At 48.3% G+C, this 16,405-nt stretch overlaps 1 protein-coding gene across 2 annotated transcripts in view; it reads right to left on the reverse strand.

The window, feature by feature from the left end:
* The window catches only part of GRIK3 (glutamate ionotropic receptor kainate type subunit 3), a 234,016-nt gene extending 218,460 nt beyond the window's left edge, over positions 1-15,556 (reverse strand). For both annotated transcript variants that reach the window (XM_054012104.1, XM_054012105.1), the window contains exon 1: positions 15,235-15,556. In XM_054012104.1, the coding sequence (XP_053868079.1) occupies positions 15,235-15,349 (115 nt within the window). In that variant the 5' untranslated portion in view covers positions 15,350-15,556. The remainder of the gene's footprint in view (positions 1-15,234) is intronic.
* Positions 15,557-16,405: the final 849 nt, after the last annotated feature.

Genomic DNA, 16,405 nt, shown 5'->3' on the forward strand with positions numbered 1-16,405 from the left:
CAATTGCCATGTGTTGTCTGCTCTGGTGCTCTGTGTGAAATGAGACTGTGGTCACCTCAGCCCAGTTCTTCAAGGCTGTCACTGTCCCAACTAACTGCCTTGTTTGAAGCCTCAGCAGAACAGCAGAGGGAAGAATAGATGAAGGACACAATGGCCATGGACACTAAACTCTTTTATTCCCAGGGTGGTCCCCTGGTGAGGCCACACCTGGAGTATTGTGTCCAGTTTTGGTCCCCCCACTACAGAAAGGATATGGACAAATTGGATAGAGTTCAGCGGAGGGCAAAAAAAATGATTAGCGGGTTGGAGCACATGACTTATGAAGAGAGGGTGAGGGAACTGGGGTTATTTAATCTGCAGAAGAGAAGAATGAGGGGGGATTTGATAGCAGCCTTCAACTACCTGAAGGGGGGTTCCAAAGAGGATGGAGCTCGGCTGTTCTCAGTGGTGGCAGATGACAGAATAAGGAGCAATGGTCTCAAGTTGCAGTGCGGGAGGTCTAGGTTGGATATTAGGAAACACTATTTCATTAGGAGGGTGGTGAAGCACTGGAATGAGTTACCTAGGGAGGTGGTGGAATCTCCTTCCTTCGAGGTTTTTAAGGCCCGGCTTGACAAAGCTCTGGCTGGGATGATTTAGTTGGGGTTGGTCCTGCTTTGAGCAGGGGGTTGGACTAGATGACCTCCTGAGGTCTCTTCCAACCCTGATATTCTATGATTCTACAGGTCATGCTGTACATACTGGAAGGGGGTGAAGGTATGGGGTGAGCCTATAAGAGACTGACTGAGGCTGTACTGTCATGGGGGGCAATTATTCCTTCATTCTCCTGTGGAACTCCTTGCCAGAGGATGTTGTGAAGGCCAAGACTATAACAGAGTTCAAAAAAGAACTAGATAAATTCATGGAGGATAGGTCCATCAATTACTACTAGCCAGGATGAGCAGGGATGGTGTCCCTAGCCTCTGTTTGCCAGAAGCTGGGAATGGGCGACAGGGGATGGATCACTTGATGATTCCTGTTCTGTTCATTCCCTCTGGGGCACCTGGCACTGGCCATTGTCAGAAGACAGGATACTGGGCTAGATGGATCTTTGATTTGACCCAATATGGCCATTCTTATGTTCTCCACAGCAGAGAATATGGAACCTTTCACCTGCACACATATTAGAATATTAACCAAAAAACTTCCTTCAGTGTCTTGCTGCATTTTCCAAAATGCTCTCAAGTTACATACTAGACACAGATAGTTCTAGAAACAAGAATAGATTTCTTCTGGTTTAATATTCATTGGAGGAGTTACCAGCCTGGCTTTCTACAGGGCATATAAGGGGTGAATAATTTACCCCCACATGAGACTTGAACCAAAGACATTCCAATTTCACAGTAGCACCTGTGCAACTTACAAGAGAAGCTTTTTCTGGCAGTGGGGAGACTTACATCTCCCCTTTCAAATACCACAGAGAGAGGCACATGTTGCCCTTGTCTGGCTGAGTTAAAAGCCAAATTTTCAAAAGGCCAGTTTCCCTTTTGCAAGGACAGTTTTACACCAGCAATGGAGAGAAATCAGTCAGCTAGAGCGGAAAGTTACTCTGTTTTGCACCTGAGATTCATTTTGCAAATGCAAAAATGCAGGTGCAGATTTTCCATGTGCAACATGCACTTGCAGAAAGAGAGGCTGGGCCTCAGCCTTTTTGAAAATCGACTCTGAAATCCTTTGCTGAACATGTGCTGGGAGCATTCCTTCCATTCATCAGCAAATCAGCCCAGTTTATAACATGCTACTTCTGTTACAGCCATTGGAAAAATGACATAAGATCCGTACCCAAACAGCTGTAGTTTCTAGCAGGGGAAGTTTCTATTTCACAACCAGATGGCGGATTTTAAAACTACTACTCTGACTTACTTCTGAGTGTTCTGAATTTACTGCAAAAAGTAACCGACAAGTATAACGCTCAATCCCAACAGACACTATAACTCAGCTAAATTTGTGGGTTGTTCCATATTTTACTTACTGTTTCATTGTAAGAGACATGTAAGAAATGACGGTCATTTAACAACTTGCAACAGACGTTTGTTCTCTCATCCTGCTGCACTCCTGGGGCTTTAAAAATGTTTGGGTTTTGTTCTACAACTGGCGTTTTTAGAATGACACATTCCTGTGTATCTCAGTACTGGCTGGCTCAGAGGGCTGGGCCTTTCATCTCTAAGGGCTGGTCCACACTAACCCCCCAGTTCGAACTAAGATACGCAACTTCAGCTATGTGAAGAATGTAGCTGAAGTCGAAGTATCTTAGTTCGAACTACGAGGTACTTACCACGGGTCCACACGCAGCAGGCAGGCTCCCCCGTCGACTCCGCGTACTCCTCTCGCAGAGCAGGAGTACCGGTGTTGACGGCGAGCATTTCCGGGATCGATTTATCGCGTCTAGACAAGATCCCAGAAGATCGATTGCTTACTGCCGAACCCGGAGGTAAGTATAGACGTACCCTAAGTCTCATGTTTGGTACAGGCCATGCTGTAGTGAGCAAATGTCATTACCACCCAAGGACCAACCAATACCCCAATACAGTCTGAATCCAGTTCTTATTGGACATCACAAACCACCATCATAGCATGAATTGACATTCTTATATTCAGGCTGAGCGGTTATCCAGGACTGAAGGCTCATTCCGGCTGATCAGTCTCCACCAGCATTTGCGATATGCCTGGCACCACTGTACATCAGGAGACTGGACAGCCCTAAAGGGTTCATCCAGGCATGCTCGGTAGTTAGATCCCATAGCGCTGAGTGGAATATACATCCCAGATTCAGGAAAGCACATAAGCAAATGCTTGAAATTAGATAAGTACATAAGTTCCATTGATTTCCGGTGAGTTGAGCATGTGTTAAAATGGGGATGTTTTCCTGAATCAGAACTTAAATAACTAGAAGAGAAGATTTCAGAGTAGCAGCCGTGTTAGTCTGTATCCGCAAAAAGAACAGGAGTACTTGTGGCACCTTAGAGTAACAAATTTATTGGAGCATAAGCTTTCGTGGGCTACATCCCACTTCTTCGGATGCATAGAAGAGAAGAGAAGAGAAGAGAAGAGAAGAGAAGAGAAGCAAATAAAGGGGGGGAGGGATAGCTCAGTGGTTTGAGCATTGGCCTGCTAAACCCAGGCTTGTGAGTTCAATCCTTGAGGGGGACACTTAGGGATCTGGGGCAAAAATCAGTACTTGGTCCTGCTAGTGAAGGCAGGGGGCTGGACTCAATGACCTTTCAAGGTCCCTTCCAGTTCTAGGAGATGGGATATCTCCAAAAGCTAAAGTATGTTGCCCGCAGGCAGAGACACCACGCCATCCCCCTCTGCGGGAGCTGGACCTGTTCTGAGAGTGCGCAGAGGGCCTCTGTCTCCAGGGTCAATAACCAGGCACTTTTCACTAGCAATAAATTAACTTCTACAAATATTTTTCACGCCCACCTAATCCAAGATGCAAATATCCCGTGTTTGGTGCTGGGGTGAATCAGTCTGGCGCAGGCAGGCAGGAGACAGCCTCTACCCACAAAACTTTTTAAAGGGGCCTATTTTTATTTTGGGGGGGTTGTTCGGTGGTTGGTTGGTTTTTGTTTCAAGTGTTCATTGTGATACCAAATCATCACAGCAGAGATAAAATTGAATTAATGCATCTCAAGAGAAAAGCATACGCCTCTTTGGAGCTGATATAACCGCTGGTTTGACAAACCTTCCTGTTTGTTAGACCATAAAAAAAAGACACAAGTTTGTAATAGGTAATGGCCTAGATTCTTTTCCTGCTCTAATGAGCTAGCGTGTACTGCACTGCTGCCAGACAGTGACATCTTCTTTCCCCCATAAAGGAGTTACATGACGATGATCCTCAAACCACTAGGAATACAAACAAGGAGAGGCTGTGTGAAGCCCATTTGGCTTTGCCCTCTCTAATTTCACATAACATTTCTTCAAGCAAGTTATTCTGAACTAGTGATATCACAGCTGTGCCCAGATGCCCCAGGTGGGATCAGGGCCCCATTGTTCTAGGGGCTGTAGGAGCACATTGGAAAACATGGTCCCTGCTCTAAAATGCTCACAGTCTAGGAATATTCTTCAGTCTCCATTTTTTAGCCCTGTGCTGGGTCCAGCATCTGCCCCACTGAGTTTCCTTCAGACCTGTATATTGTTATTTAGATAACCAGGTGACTGGAGCCTTATGAATCTGTGGGTTAGATTCCTCAGTGAATCGCCGATAAATCCTCCCCATCTAGATCTCAAAGTGAAAAAAGTAGACTGAGGGCCTGCCACTGTCTAAATCAGTGGGGACAAGAGCAGGGACTAGATTCTGAGCGGTGGCGCTCAGGAGACACGGCCCAGCAGAGTTGGGGGCTAAAGGAACTTTAACCACCTCTGGGCCTGGTGGACGGGGGTGGACGGAGCCCCCGGGGTTGCTGTCCTTTACACCTGCTTTAGACAACCAGAATAGCCAAAGTGCAAAGCACCCTGGCTGTAGGGTTGCCAGCCCTCCAGGATTGGCCTGGAGTCTCCCGGAATCAGCATCGATCTCCCAGTGACTATTGAAAGCACTCTGGGAGATTTTAATAGGATATTTTAAGAAAATGACATGTCATGTTGGGGAAAAAAAATCTCCCAGAATAGCTTCAGTCAGAGTTGGCAACCTTACATGGCTCTACCCCCTCTCAGTTCCAACTACCCACCTCCTGTCCCCAGCCACACGCTTCCCCTGGGGGCTAACATAGAGCCATTCACACCATCATTACACTGGCTGGGGGAGCATTCCCCAGGGCTATTCCTGCCAGCCATCTGCCCCCTTGATGCTCCTGGAGTAAAGGGAACGAATCATAACTGGGAACCAGAGTCCAGGTTTCTCCAGCTTTTCTGTGTAACAAAGATTGTTGCAGCTTTTCTCAATTGTGCTGCCCCTTCACCTTCGCTCGCGTGGTCTTTTCAACTCTGCAGTCACTTTATAGTCGGCTCTTTTATAATGCCAGACGACATCGCCTCCCACTCATTGGGAACCTCTATTCAGGCAGCCAGGCATCTTGTATCTTCCTCCTTTTCTTTTACTTTAGCTCGATTAAGCATTGTGCCAACGGCTTCAGAATTTCATCTACCACTCCCACAGGAGCCCTCTCCAGCTCATTATTTTAAACTGTATGATCACCAGGGGGACATTCTCTTCCCATGCTTTTGCCCATAGCCTCATTACCTGACAGTTCTCTGAACAGAACTGCATAAACCTCTCATCTGCCCTGTGCTCAGAGTCTCCCCAGCCCTTTCAGAATGACTCTCCCCCACCCCCACCCCTTTGTGTTTTTTTAGCATTCTCAGCAAGTTTTATTCCCCCCTACCTCCCTCCGCTCAGCTGAGCACCCTCCTGCCAGGTGCCCTGATTCCCATGTGATGGTAGAAAGCAATTCAATAAAGTTCAGTAACTGACAGGCTTCCAGCATCAGGCACCAGATAAAAGATTCCAGGTGAATTAACATAATCCCAATTTTCCATTTAAAATCAGAAAGCACTCAGATGTGAACTGTGCATCCTTAATGCGTAATAATTCATCTGTAATGTGACTCTCAGAAGTATTCTGTGACGATGGCCTACAGCATAATATATATAGTAGTGTATGACTAATATTGTAGATCATAGCATTTTCCCACTGCAGATCTCAAAGCACTTTATAAAGGAGGTCAGTATCATTATCCCTGTTTTACAGATGGGGAAACTGAGTCACAGAGCCATGAAGCAACTTGCCCAAGGTCACTCAGTGGCAAAGCCAAGTATTGAATGCAGGTCTCCTGAGCTAAAGTCTAGTGCCCTATCCATTGCGCAACGCTGCCTCCCTGAATGTTCAAAATCAAATGAACAAAGCCTTAAGCAACTACCGAAAAACTTTGCTTTCCCCCTTTGTAACTCCAGATTCTGATGTAATTTCAGGGATTCAGAGGCATATTTTCTTTAGAGTGGTGGGGGCCTGTGAGTGGAGTAGAAAGGTCCAGTTACCCAGGAAGACTGGAATAAATGTTCACAAGCCCTTTGCAACTAAAACACAAACACTTTAACCCAGCACGAACACACGGGTCTCATTCTTGCCGCTAGCAGAATGGATATGGGGTGAAATTATTCACCCCAGGCACAAGATCTAGGCACGACTTCAGCCCTCAAGACTGCAGGGGGAACTAGCTGGTGTTTGAAGCCTTATGCTGGCACCCATCCAGGAGGAGTAAGATCCCTTTACCAACTTTATTTTCCCAGCAATACCAGCCAGGAGATAGAGAATGAGGAAACTTCAGGCCAGCAAGAAGCTCAAGGTATTCCTGTGCGGCTTTGCATCACAAGTAAATGGTGCATTCCATCTGTGCTGCCGTTCACGGGGTCAGGCAAAAGGAGCGAGAGGACAATGCTCAGAGCAGGCGCATGGAGGTGGTCAGTCAAAGGGAAGTAGATAAATGCCACTGGATAAATGGCACAGACTGGAAAGGAACTGCTGGAGGGAAGTCTAACAGCCTTGTGCTGCAGTGGCTGCATTTGAATGTCACCGTGAACTAAAGAACAAAGGGGGAGGGTTGTTCTCTGTGCCGTGTGCTGTGCCTCAGGGCCTGTTCTTCCCTCCATATGTGATATGAACTAAAGAAGACTCTGTCTTCGCATGGCATTCAGATCCCAGACAGGTTCTGCATCACTAAACACAGGAACACGGGAGTCGCCTGACGGGACCGACACAGGCCTCCATCTCATGCAGGATCCTGTCTTTGACGGTGGCCAACACCAGCTGCTACAGAGGAAGGCACAGGAAGCTGAAACCCCACCGTAGCTGTTATGGGATAATCTGCTCCTCAGAGGAGTGCCGTCCTGATCCCCTTAGTTAAAAGTTGGCTCATACTCTGAAGCAGGAGAGTTTATGGCACTTCCAAAACTTGTCGCTATCTTTGTCACTCATGCTTGGTTGGCACTCTAGCCTTTGGAAGCACTAGAAAAGAGACTTGTGACTGTAAGCTCTTTGGGGCAGTGAGCGTATCTTTATGTGTGTACAGTGCTTAGCACTATAGGACCCTGATCCTGACTGGGGCATATGAGTGCTAGTGTAATAGACGTGTTTAATAACGATATGGTGGTGTAGCCTTTTATCACTGCTAATTGCTGTTTGCTTTAGTAGCTCTTTAAATTATATTTCAAAGGAAGAACAATTGGGCATATCTGTAGAGAAAATCTGAGCTGAGTCATGGAATTATTCATGTCACAGCTCTATTAGGCAATGTGTGAAAATCCTGCATTTTATTTATCACAGCCACCTTCTCGCCTTGTCGGAACAAACCAGCTCTGTCCATGGCAATATATTCGTGCCGTAAAATTATCAAGTTGTAGCAGAATATATAGTGTCTCCCTGGGCCTGAGAATTTCAATGCACCAGAGATGATTAAACATCTCAGGTTATACTTGGCATGTGAAACTTCCCTGTCTGCAATGAAAGCTAAAGAAAGAAAATTGTAATGTAAAGGAGAATAGTTCCTAGCTTCACGGTGTAGTGTGCTGACGGTGCTGACATGTGACTTAAGTGGTGACTGTTGCACATAAATAGGGAGGACAGAGGGTTTGGAAAGTGGGTTAGAACAGAACATCCCAAGTAGAATGAATGCAGAATGCTGTCATCAGAATAAAGATGCAGTACAGAACTGGGCCTACCCCATGCTTAAAGCTCTCCTGACTGTAATGTCACTTTTGGATTTGATTTAATGTTCAGACTAACAAATACCCTCTCATTGTTATTACTAAACATTGCAGTCCCATCAGGCCAGGGCTCTATTGTGGCACGTGCTGCACAAACATTATAAAAGGCAGTCCTTGCTCAAAGAGCTAACACTCTTGTGTGTTTTAAGACAGAGAGCACCCCAAAATCCCTCAAAGGCAGCACAAGCAGATGTATCCGCAGAGTCTCGGCGAACTTAGATACAAATAGCTTTAGGACCAAACTCAGCCTATCTGCTTCAGCAAAAATCCCTTATTCCTGACTCCACATTTATTCCATTTGGCAACACTGCCAGTAGCACAAATTTTTAACCTTGTTTTCAGCTGCTGAATTCCTCCTGGGTTTGTCTGTTTTTTTAAAGTAGGCTCTGATGCTTTCTAGCTGTTATCTGTGTTGCACAGAAATTCTGACCAGTCCATGTTCTGAGAATGCAAAGAAAAAAAGCTGTCTAGACTGCATTACATTAAACCGTTAGCCAAGAAGAGAGAGCGAGAAGAATGTACAGCATTATAGGAGAGGGGAAATGCAGTGCATTGGATTAGTAGACTTAACACTCACAACCAACGATCTGTGCAATCTGGGGGTTTATTTCCTATTATGTTTCCATCAGAGACACTAGTAGTTTAGCTAGGTTGGCAAACCCCTTCCTTGCAAATGGTTGTAAAATAGCTATGATGGCTAATATGAAGGAGCTACATTCAACAGCTAGAAGGAGAGAAGTGGCTAAAAATATGATTTTCCCTATACCTACAAAGCACTTGAATTGTAAATGAAAAACACTGCCCTCTGCTGAAATGAGAGAATAAGCACTCCACAAACATTAGCTCTCTTTAAATGCCGGCTTTTCAGTTTCTTGGCAATATTGCAACAACAGATTATCATGGGGCAAGCCCACATTTTATTTAGCATGGTTAATTTAATGCAATTCCTTATCCATATTAAAGAAGTGCTCAGTTTACAAAAAGAAGAGAGAGACAGCTTTGCTGTAGATTGGTTGGGTTTTACTATTGCTCTGTGCATTATAGAATCAAAAAGGCTTTTGAAAGTCTTCTCAGAAGCAGGCTGAAGGTTTAAAAATCAATCCTCGTTTAGCTCTTTAAACAGAAAGGGTCCAGAGAAGGAGAAATCAAGATAAGAAGGAGGGGTTTGCACAGCAGGTAGAAAACAGTAGGTGGCAAGGCCCGAAATTAACAATCCAGCCTTTATTACAGGGCATTCATGACGGACCATATGGAACCTGGTACCAGAGTTAATGGCCCCATTACCATTAAGGATTGAGTGGTGAAACTCACCCCATGCAGAGTCCATCCAAGGCCTTTGCATCATTTCAGTTCTACATAAACCGACTGAATTTCACTTTGTGCAAAGGTGTCTATGGATCAGTGCACACAGTCTTGAGAAAGTGTCTGTTTCATTCAAGGAAACAGCAGCAGCTGCTGCACACAAGCGGTTATATTTATTTCAGTTGTATTCCTATTCCTGTGTTTAACTGGGCTCAGTTTTCACACTTTATTCTGCTACCTGTACAGTCTGCTGAAATCACTAAAATATGCTATCTGACACAAAGGATCTTGTGACCTGAAATAACATTTTCAGTTATAAAAGCTGGAGCAATGGGTGCATGGTGTTGGAAATACAGAAAGAGCCACAAAAGCAGAAAAGTGATTTTAAAAAACAAAAGAAGTTTTAACTTGCAAAAATGCAACATGCAAACAAGCAGAGACTCCCAAGGAAATCAATTTCCCTGTGGGGGCTTGTGTCTCCCATTGATACAAGAGGGGACCAGATTCTGATCTCATTTACCCCTTTGTAAATTGGAAGTAACTCCACTGACTTCTAAAGAGTCACTCCAGATTTACACCAGTTGTGTAAATGGGTCAGAATCTGGGCCAAGGTGCATTTTGCAGTCAGGCTGGCATTGACACTAACTCATGCTAACTCAGCCCAGTGGAATTCAAGTTTCAGTTCTTTCTGTTTACACCTCCCGTTAAAGAATAAAATGGCTGGAATTTGTGCAGTCAGCTTGGCTGGAAGGGAAGATTCCTCAAGTTAATGTTTTCTAAGTCTGTATGATGATCCCAGGTGGCAGGAAGCCACTTGTCTAAAGCTATTTGCTTCCGGGGGGGGGGGGGGGGGGGACATATTGATCTTCATTCAGCTTGTGTCTGCTCCTACACACCAATGTTTCATCGCATCACCAGTCACTGAAAGAAATTTCTCATTGTTTTACAGTCAATGATTCCCAAATTCAAAGACAAGTGTTAGGCCCATTCGGCTGTAGTGACACACAACGGACTCGGGAGAGTTGCTGCAAACTGCGTGGCATTGAGTCTGATCTCACTCACACCAGTGTAAATCCGGCACCACTGAAGCCAGCGGGGCTCCACTGGCAGAAAACTGGAGTTAATTGGAGTCTGGCCCTCTGTCTGTGTGTGTAGGATTAGGAGAGGCTTATACAAAATAACTATGTAAATAAGATGTTTTCATAATAGAAGGATGAATAGGATTGGTCTCTATCCCATATACACCCTGGATTAAGGACAAAGAACTCCCCTGAACACAAACCATTAAACCGTTACCTACTGGCTTGGGGCCAGCAGCTACACCATTTACCAAAAGGCAGGCAAAACTTAGCAACCCCTCACACCTGTGAACTCCTGTTCTACAGCCCTGCAATAATTCAGTCCAACCCTTCCCTCACTCTCTCACTGAAACAAGAATTTCTCCAAACTATTAATCAAGCCTGAGCTGAATAGAATAATACTTGACCAGCCTTTCTGAGAATTACCTCCTGCAGCCTTCACAAATCCCATAGCATTCAGTGCAGATCCCTGCTGGAAGACATCTCTCTCGCCTCGGGAAATCTGGGTTTTTAAAAAATAAAACTTCCTTTGCTGAAACTAGAAATCTGGTTTTAAAAATATCCCAGACACACAGTAATAAGCCCTGAAAAAGCTGATCTCACAGGGAAGGATAATTATTCTCCAAATTTATTTTCTACGTATTTGTATAAAATAATCAATGATCATTTTCCCCTGCTGACTACAATCCAATTGTCTCTCTCTCCTGCATTACTTGCAAATCACCCAAACAATCGATGCCCTGACCTCTTCCCTTACCCGACACAATTTAAAAAGAGAAAATAAGAGACAAAGCCCTATAATTCAGCTATCTAAGATCGTTTCTTTAAAAGTTCGGTCAGGGCCCAATCCTGTTATTAGTGACGTAGATGACAAAATTCCCATTGACTTCAGTGACACAGGATGGGGCCCTTCTATCACGCTTGAAATATAACAATCTATGGAAATAAATAAAAAGAAAACTGTAATCTTAGTAACAACAAAAAAATGTAAAGCTGAAGAAAAATGAAGGGGAAAGTGAATCCTTTCAAATATTCAGAAAACACAATGAAATTCGCTCCAGACAATAGCTCCCTTGTATGCAGAGAGGAGGATGTGGTATGTATGTACTGAGGGTTCTGGTGACAATATAAGAAATGAAAACACAAGTTCAAGTAATTTGCACCTACATATCACTGAGCACTTCAGAAAAAGGTATAGTCCTGCAGCCCTTATTCACTGCAGTAATCCACTAAAGCCGGCAGGATAACCCATCTACATTAAGGCAGTTGGATTGGGATCAGGACATGTATAGTGCAGGTGCTACATAATAACAAAAGACCAGACAACCAAAAATTGCAAACATTAAAATAGTGGATTAAATTCTACCACTCACTCTCCTCTTGTATATTATTATTTATTATTAGTCTTGTGTTCATATTGGCTGGTTCATATCTACGTAGGTTTTGCTTTCTGGTCTTGCATTGACATAATTCTGAGTAGTTTCTGAAGCAACTAAAATTCATTTGTTAAAAACAGTACATTCTTGAAATCTTAAGTGTGACGTCATCTCCAGTAATGACACTTCGCATCGTTACGGTTAGTAACTTCAGACATTACAAGATGGCATCAAGCTCTCGTGTATCACTCATGAAGAGTGCTGCTGCTGCTTTTTTAATCTAAAAGAAAGGCCAAATAAATACGCTGTTTAAAATAGCTTAATCATATTATACACATTCAGAGCAGCAGCTTTTACTACATATTGGGCATGACGCTGCAAATACTTATTATCAAGTGCAGCACTTACTACCAGGAGTAGTTCCATTGATTACATTCACATCCAGCGTCTGACTATCACAAACCACTGAGGGCTAAATTCTCTTCAGTTGCATGGGTGTAAATCTGGAGTAATTCCACTTAAGTCAGTGGAGTTACTCTGCATTTACCCCAGTATGACTGGGAGCTGAATCCAGCCACTTGACTGTATAGAAGATCTATTCCGAGGTTTCTGTGTAATATTTGAAAATATTTGATGGATCACATAAAATTCAAATAGATATTGAAAATGCTGGGGAAAACTCCCATTTAATAATTTTAAAAAGGCATGTATTTTCTGCATTACCGATCTCTTCCCTCCCTCCTTTCCCCCATTATGAGGATCTGAGAGAGAGAGAATGCACTTTCTGGCTCTTCCCTTCCTTGTCCTGGATGCCTTCCCTAGAATTCAAATGGCACATATTCAATTGTCAGTTTTGTTTGAAACCAAACTAGCCTTTAAAACTTGACTGTTTTTAAAGCACAAAGGCTACCTCTTCAGGTTTCCATGTCCCAGTGTACTCTATTCATTAAAAGCGGGATTTGGAATGGGTGTAGCTGTGGACAAACTGGCAGGCAAATTAATGCAGAGAGAAAAATCTGCATTTTTCAACTGAACCCACGGGGAGGAAAATATGATGCCAATTTTAAACAAATGGCTCTACGGCATTTGTAGCTTTCCTTACACCCTCAGTCACCTGTCTGCATTTGACCTTTCTTATTTCATTGACCAAAACCAAGTTATGCTCTGCCAGAGGCAGGCGTTTGGCTTTTTTAAGTTTAGAAATTAAAAGCAGCCCTTTCCGATCAACCCTTACCAACACTGATGGGAGCTGTGGGCAGGGGTGCTTGCAGGGAAGGAAGGCCAGACTGCCCACTGTGGCATCATTTATGCCAGGCTAGTATGAGAGTAAAGCCCTGCCCGTCTGAATGGCAGCATTCGGCACTGGTATAGGGGAGGGCAAGGCAACGGCAAATCAGACCTACAGTGTCTCCGCCAGTGAGACTGATCCAGGGGGAAGGTTCATGATGATTTTTTTTAGTAGCACCTGAATGTGAAATGTCCCTTTCTTCTCTGCTCTTGTAGCAAGTGCCTGGAGCCTTTTCAAGCTCCAGCAGAAAATACTTTTCTTGGGTGGTTGAGGCCGCTCGGCCTTGGAGTCTATTGCTGAATGATTCCATTGAGCAACAGCAAGGTCCCAAGAAGATGGGCCTAATCCTCTGTGGCGCTGAGCACCCTCCCCTCCCAGTGACTCCAATAAGCTCCCCTGCAAGTGTCTGCTTGAGTATCTCAGAAGGCCGGGCAAATCAGGGGGCAGCTTGCAGCTCTGATGAGCGAGGCAGATGACAGTGCAAAGCATTGTGGGTCAAGTGACCGAGCCTGATTCTCCACTGCCCTACACCTTGTGCAGTCCTTAAATCGCTACCAAGTCAGAATGGCAGCATCTGACAGCCCCTTTGTTCAGCACGACATGGCTGCACCAAGTGCCTGGTAGTGGAGAAAGTTGGATCACAAGTTGCAACTCCCAATGCCCATCCAGCGGCAGGACTGGAACCCGAGACGCCTGTCCCCTTTCAGATGAAACTTCCGTGGACTTCGGTGGGAATTTAGCCTGAGTAAGGACTGTCGGGCGAGCTACAGTGGGGTTCTGCTCCACAGAGCTGACGGAGACGCGCAGAATCATGGAGCCCAGGCAGGGGTCTGCACCCTCCCCGTGCTACAGAGTTTCCACCACCCTGGTAGAAGAGGGGCATTTCAGAGCCGGGGATCTGGATTTAGGAAGCTGGCCCTGCCGCTGGATCCATGCAGGCGTCTCCTGAGCCTTCCCCCTCCATCCATGATGGTCTGCACAGGAGCCGGCCTCTGTGGAGACAACTGCAGCATCAGGCCTCAGGGCCACAGTCTCCTATTCCCAGACCCAGCAGGCGCTCCGCCTCCCTGCCTCAGGCCATCAGTCCCCAGGGCAGGCTAGGTCATTCCATGGGGGGAGAGATTGCACCTGGGGAAGTAACTGCCTCTGGTGACAACGGCAGGATTTTATTTGTGGTCCAGCTCCGTTGCTTTCCGCTGACAGACATTGGTGCGGGCTGCTGGCAAGTTGCATTTGGGTAACTAAGGCCCTGTTCTGCTCTGTTTCCCTCCCCACAGCCCTGCCATTGACAACGATTCAGCCACAGCCCAGAGGGTCCCTTTGTAAAACTCCAAGGACAGTTGTGTCACGTGGCCGAGAGCAAATCCCTGGCTTTGTGCACCAAAAACACACAACCAAAAACCGCAGGGGCTGCCTGTATCTGGCCTCGAGCCCTTCCCTAAACCAGAGACTTCAGTAAGTAAAGAGCGCTTGGGACTCGCTCCTGCATGCCCAGCTGTGCCATCACTTTAGGTAACATTATTAAACCTCCCGGTAACCTCAGTTATTCCACAGACCAAACTTGGCAGCCAGGAACCGCTGTCTGGCGTTAGCTGCCAAGGGCGGAGAGTCAGCGGGAGTCGCGGCATTTGATCCCTCGCCTTTTAGGGCTGTAGCCCCCCCGCCCCCCTTCACACCTCAGCCTCCAGAAAATCAAACTACGAGCAGCTCCATTCAATCCAGTGCCCCGGGGCGCTGCTGCACCCCCCAGCTCCCCACCACGCCCCGCTGAGCGCTTGGGACCCGCCAGAGCCAAGGGCGTGAACCCAGGACCCCGCGAGCGCCCCCTCCTCTTCCTATAGCTTAACCCCCCCCCCGCGTGCACACAGCCCCTCTCCTGCTCTGGGGCCCCCCAGGCCAGCACCCCGCCTCCAAAACACCGAGCCGAGGAGAAGCCGCCGCCCAAACTTTCCCTTCGGCAAAGCCCCTTCCCGGGCCGGGCCGCTGCCTGGGACCCCCGCTGGGCCCTGGGACCCCCCTTCGCAGAGAGAGGGGGCACTGGGGGCAGCTCTGCCTCCTCGCCACAGTCCCCGACAAGCCCGCAGCTGGTGTCTCGCCCTGCGCCTTCGATACCTGAAGTGTCCTGCAGCCCCTGCGCGCTCCCCGCCCCATCGCTGCGGGCAGAGAGACCCCCGGGACACATCGCCTCGTGCGCCCGCAGCAGCCCAGCGCCCCCCGCCTCCTGGAGCAGCCCAACCAGTCTGTGCGTCTCGGACCCTCCCCACCGAACCGGCCCCGCAGCCGCCTGTCCTCTGGCTCGGCTCGGCTCGGCACTTCCTCCTGGAAAGTGCACTTGGCTCGCCAGGGAGACGCCGAAACCCCAGCAAAGCCGGGGCAAGCCCCGTCCACCCAAGCAGCCCCTCTCCCCAAAGAGGAGCCGGGGGGCGAACGCAGCACCCGCCGCCCTTACCTATCCGGATGACATGGGGCATCCCATGCGAAGACTGCATCCAAAAACTGCCCACCAGGAGCCCGACCCAGTATTCCACAAGCACACTCCGCAGAGCGAGCCAGAAATGGGGCATCGTTGGGGGAAAACGCCTCCCGGCAAGTGGAGCGTGGGGGGTCCCCTCGCGACCCTACGACTTGAGGGCGAGCTGGGTGTCCTGGCGGTGCCCGGGGTCTAGGCGGAGCTGGCAGGCCGGGGCGAGGGGAGGCTGCCCATGGCACATCTTACTGGACTCCGCAGCCTGGGCTGTAAGTCCCCCAGAAGCCCGCGGGCTGGTGCCTGGGCCGAGCGGGGCTTCACCTGCAGAAAAGCTCTGTCTGCTCCGTCTCAGCCTGCCGGAGTCTCTCTGTCCCCTCCTACCACTGATGCTATCGCTGGTGAGCACAAAGCCCTGGAGTGGAGTCTTGCACACGCACACACACACACACACACACACACACGGGGGAGGGGGGCAGAGTTTGGAGGGGAATGAAAACCCCAAAGCGCAGCCCCCAGGGGAGGCGGGCTGGGAAGGGGCAGGCGGGCGTCTCAGCTTCTCGGGGGACAATCAGAGGCAATTGCTCAGGCCCCGGGGAGCTGCCCGTCGGGGGGGGCGCAGGACTCGTCCCTGCCCGCTCAGGTACCGGGACACGCGCAGCCCTGCGCCCGGGCGCAGCGGTACGCGCTGGGGAGGGGGGGCTATTCCGCGGCTGCGGAGCCCGCACAGCCTGGGACCCGCGGGAGGGGGCGCGAGCCTGGGGAGCTGCTCCCGGCCGCGTGCGCGCCTGTCACCCTCCCTCGAGCCCTGGGCTGAGTTGGGGGGGGGGCGCAGCAGTGGGGTGCCCGGGGAGGGGTGTCCCTGCAGGAGGGCTGGGTGGGGGCACAGGCGGGAGAGGGAGCCCCCCTCAGGCAGCCCGGACAGTGACCGTGGGAAACTTCTCCAGGGGACCGGGAGCTCGCTCCGGGCCGGGATGGAGCTGCCTTGCAGGGAGGGGGCGGGGGGTGCAGCCTCTCTCCGCCTCGCAGCATCACTTCAGCCTGGAACAGGGAGACCCGTCTGGGCAGCGCCTCCTGGCTACTGGGCTGGCTCGCCTCTTGCTTAGGGCATTGCATGAGGCTAGAGGTAAGGGAAAGGGCAGAGACTGGGCAGCCT

This window comes from Malaclemys terrapin, chromosome 22 (assembly GCF_027887155.1).
Source record: "Malaclemys terrapin pileata isolate rMalTer1 chromosome 22, rMalTer1.hap1, whole genome shotgun sequence".
Lineage (NCBI taxonomy): Eukaryota > Metazoa > Chordata > Testudines > Emydidae > Malaclemys > Malaclemys terrapin.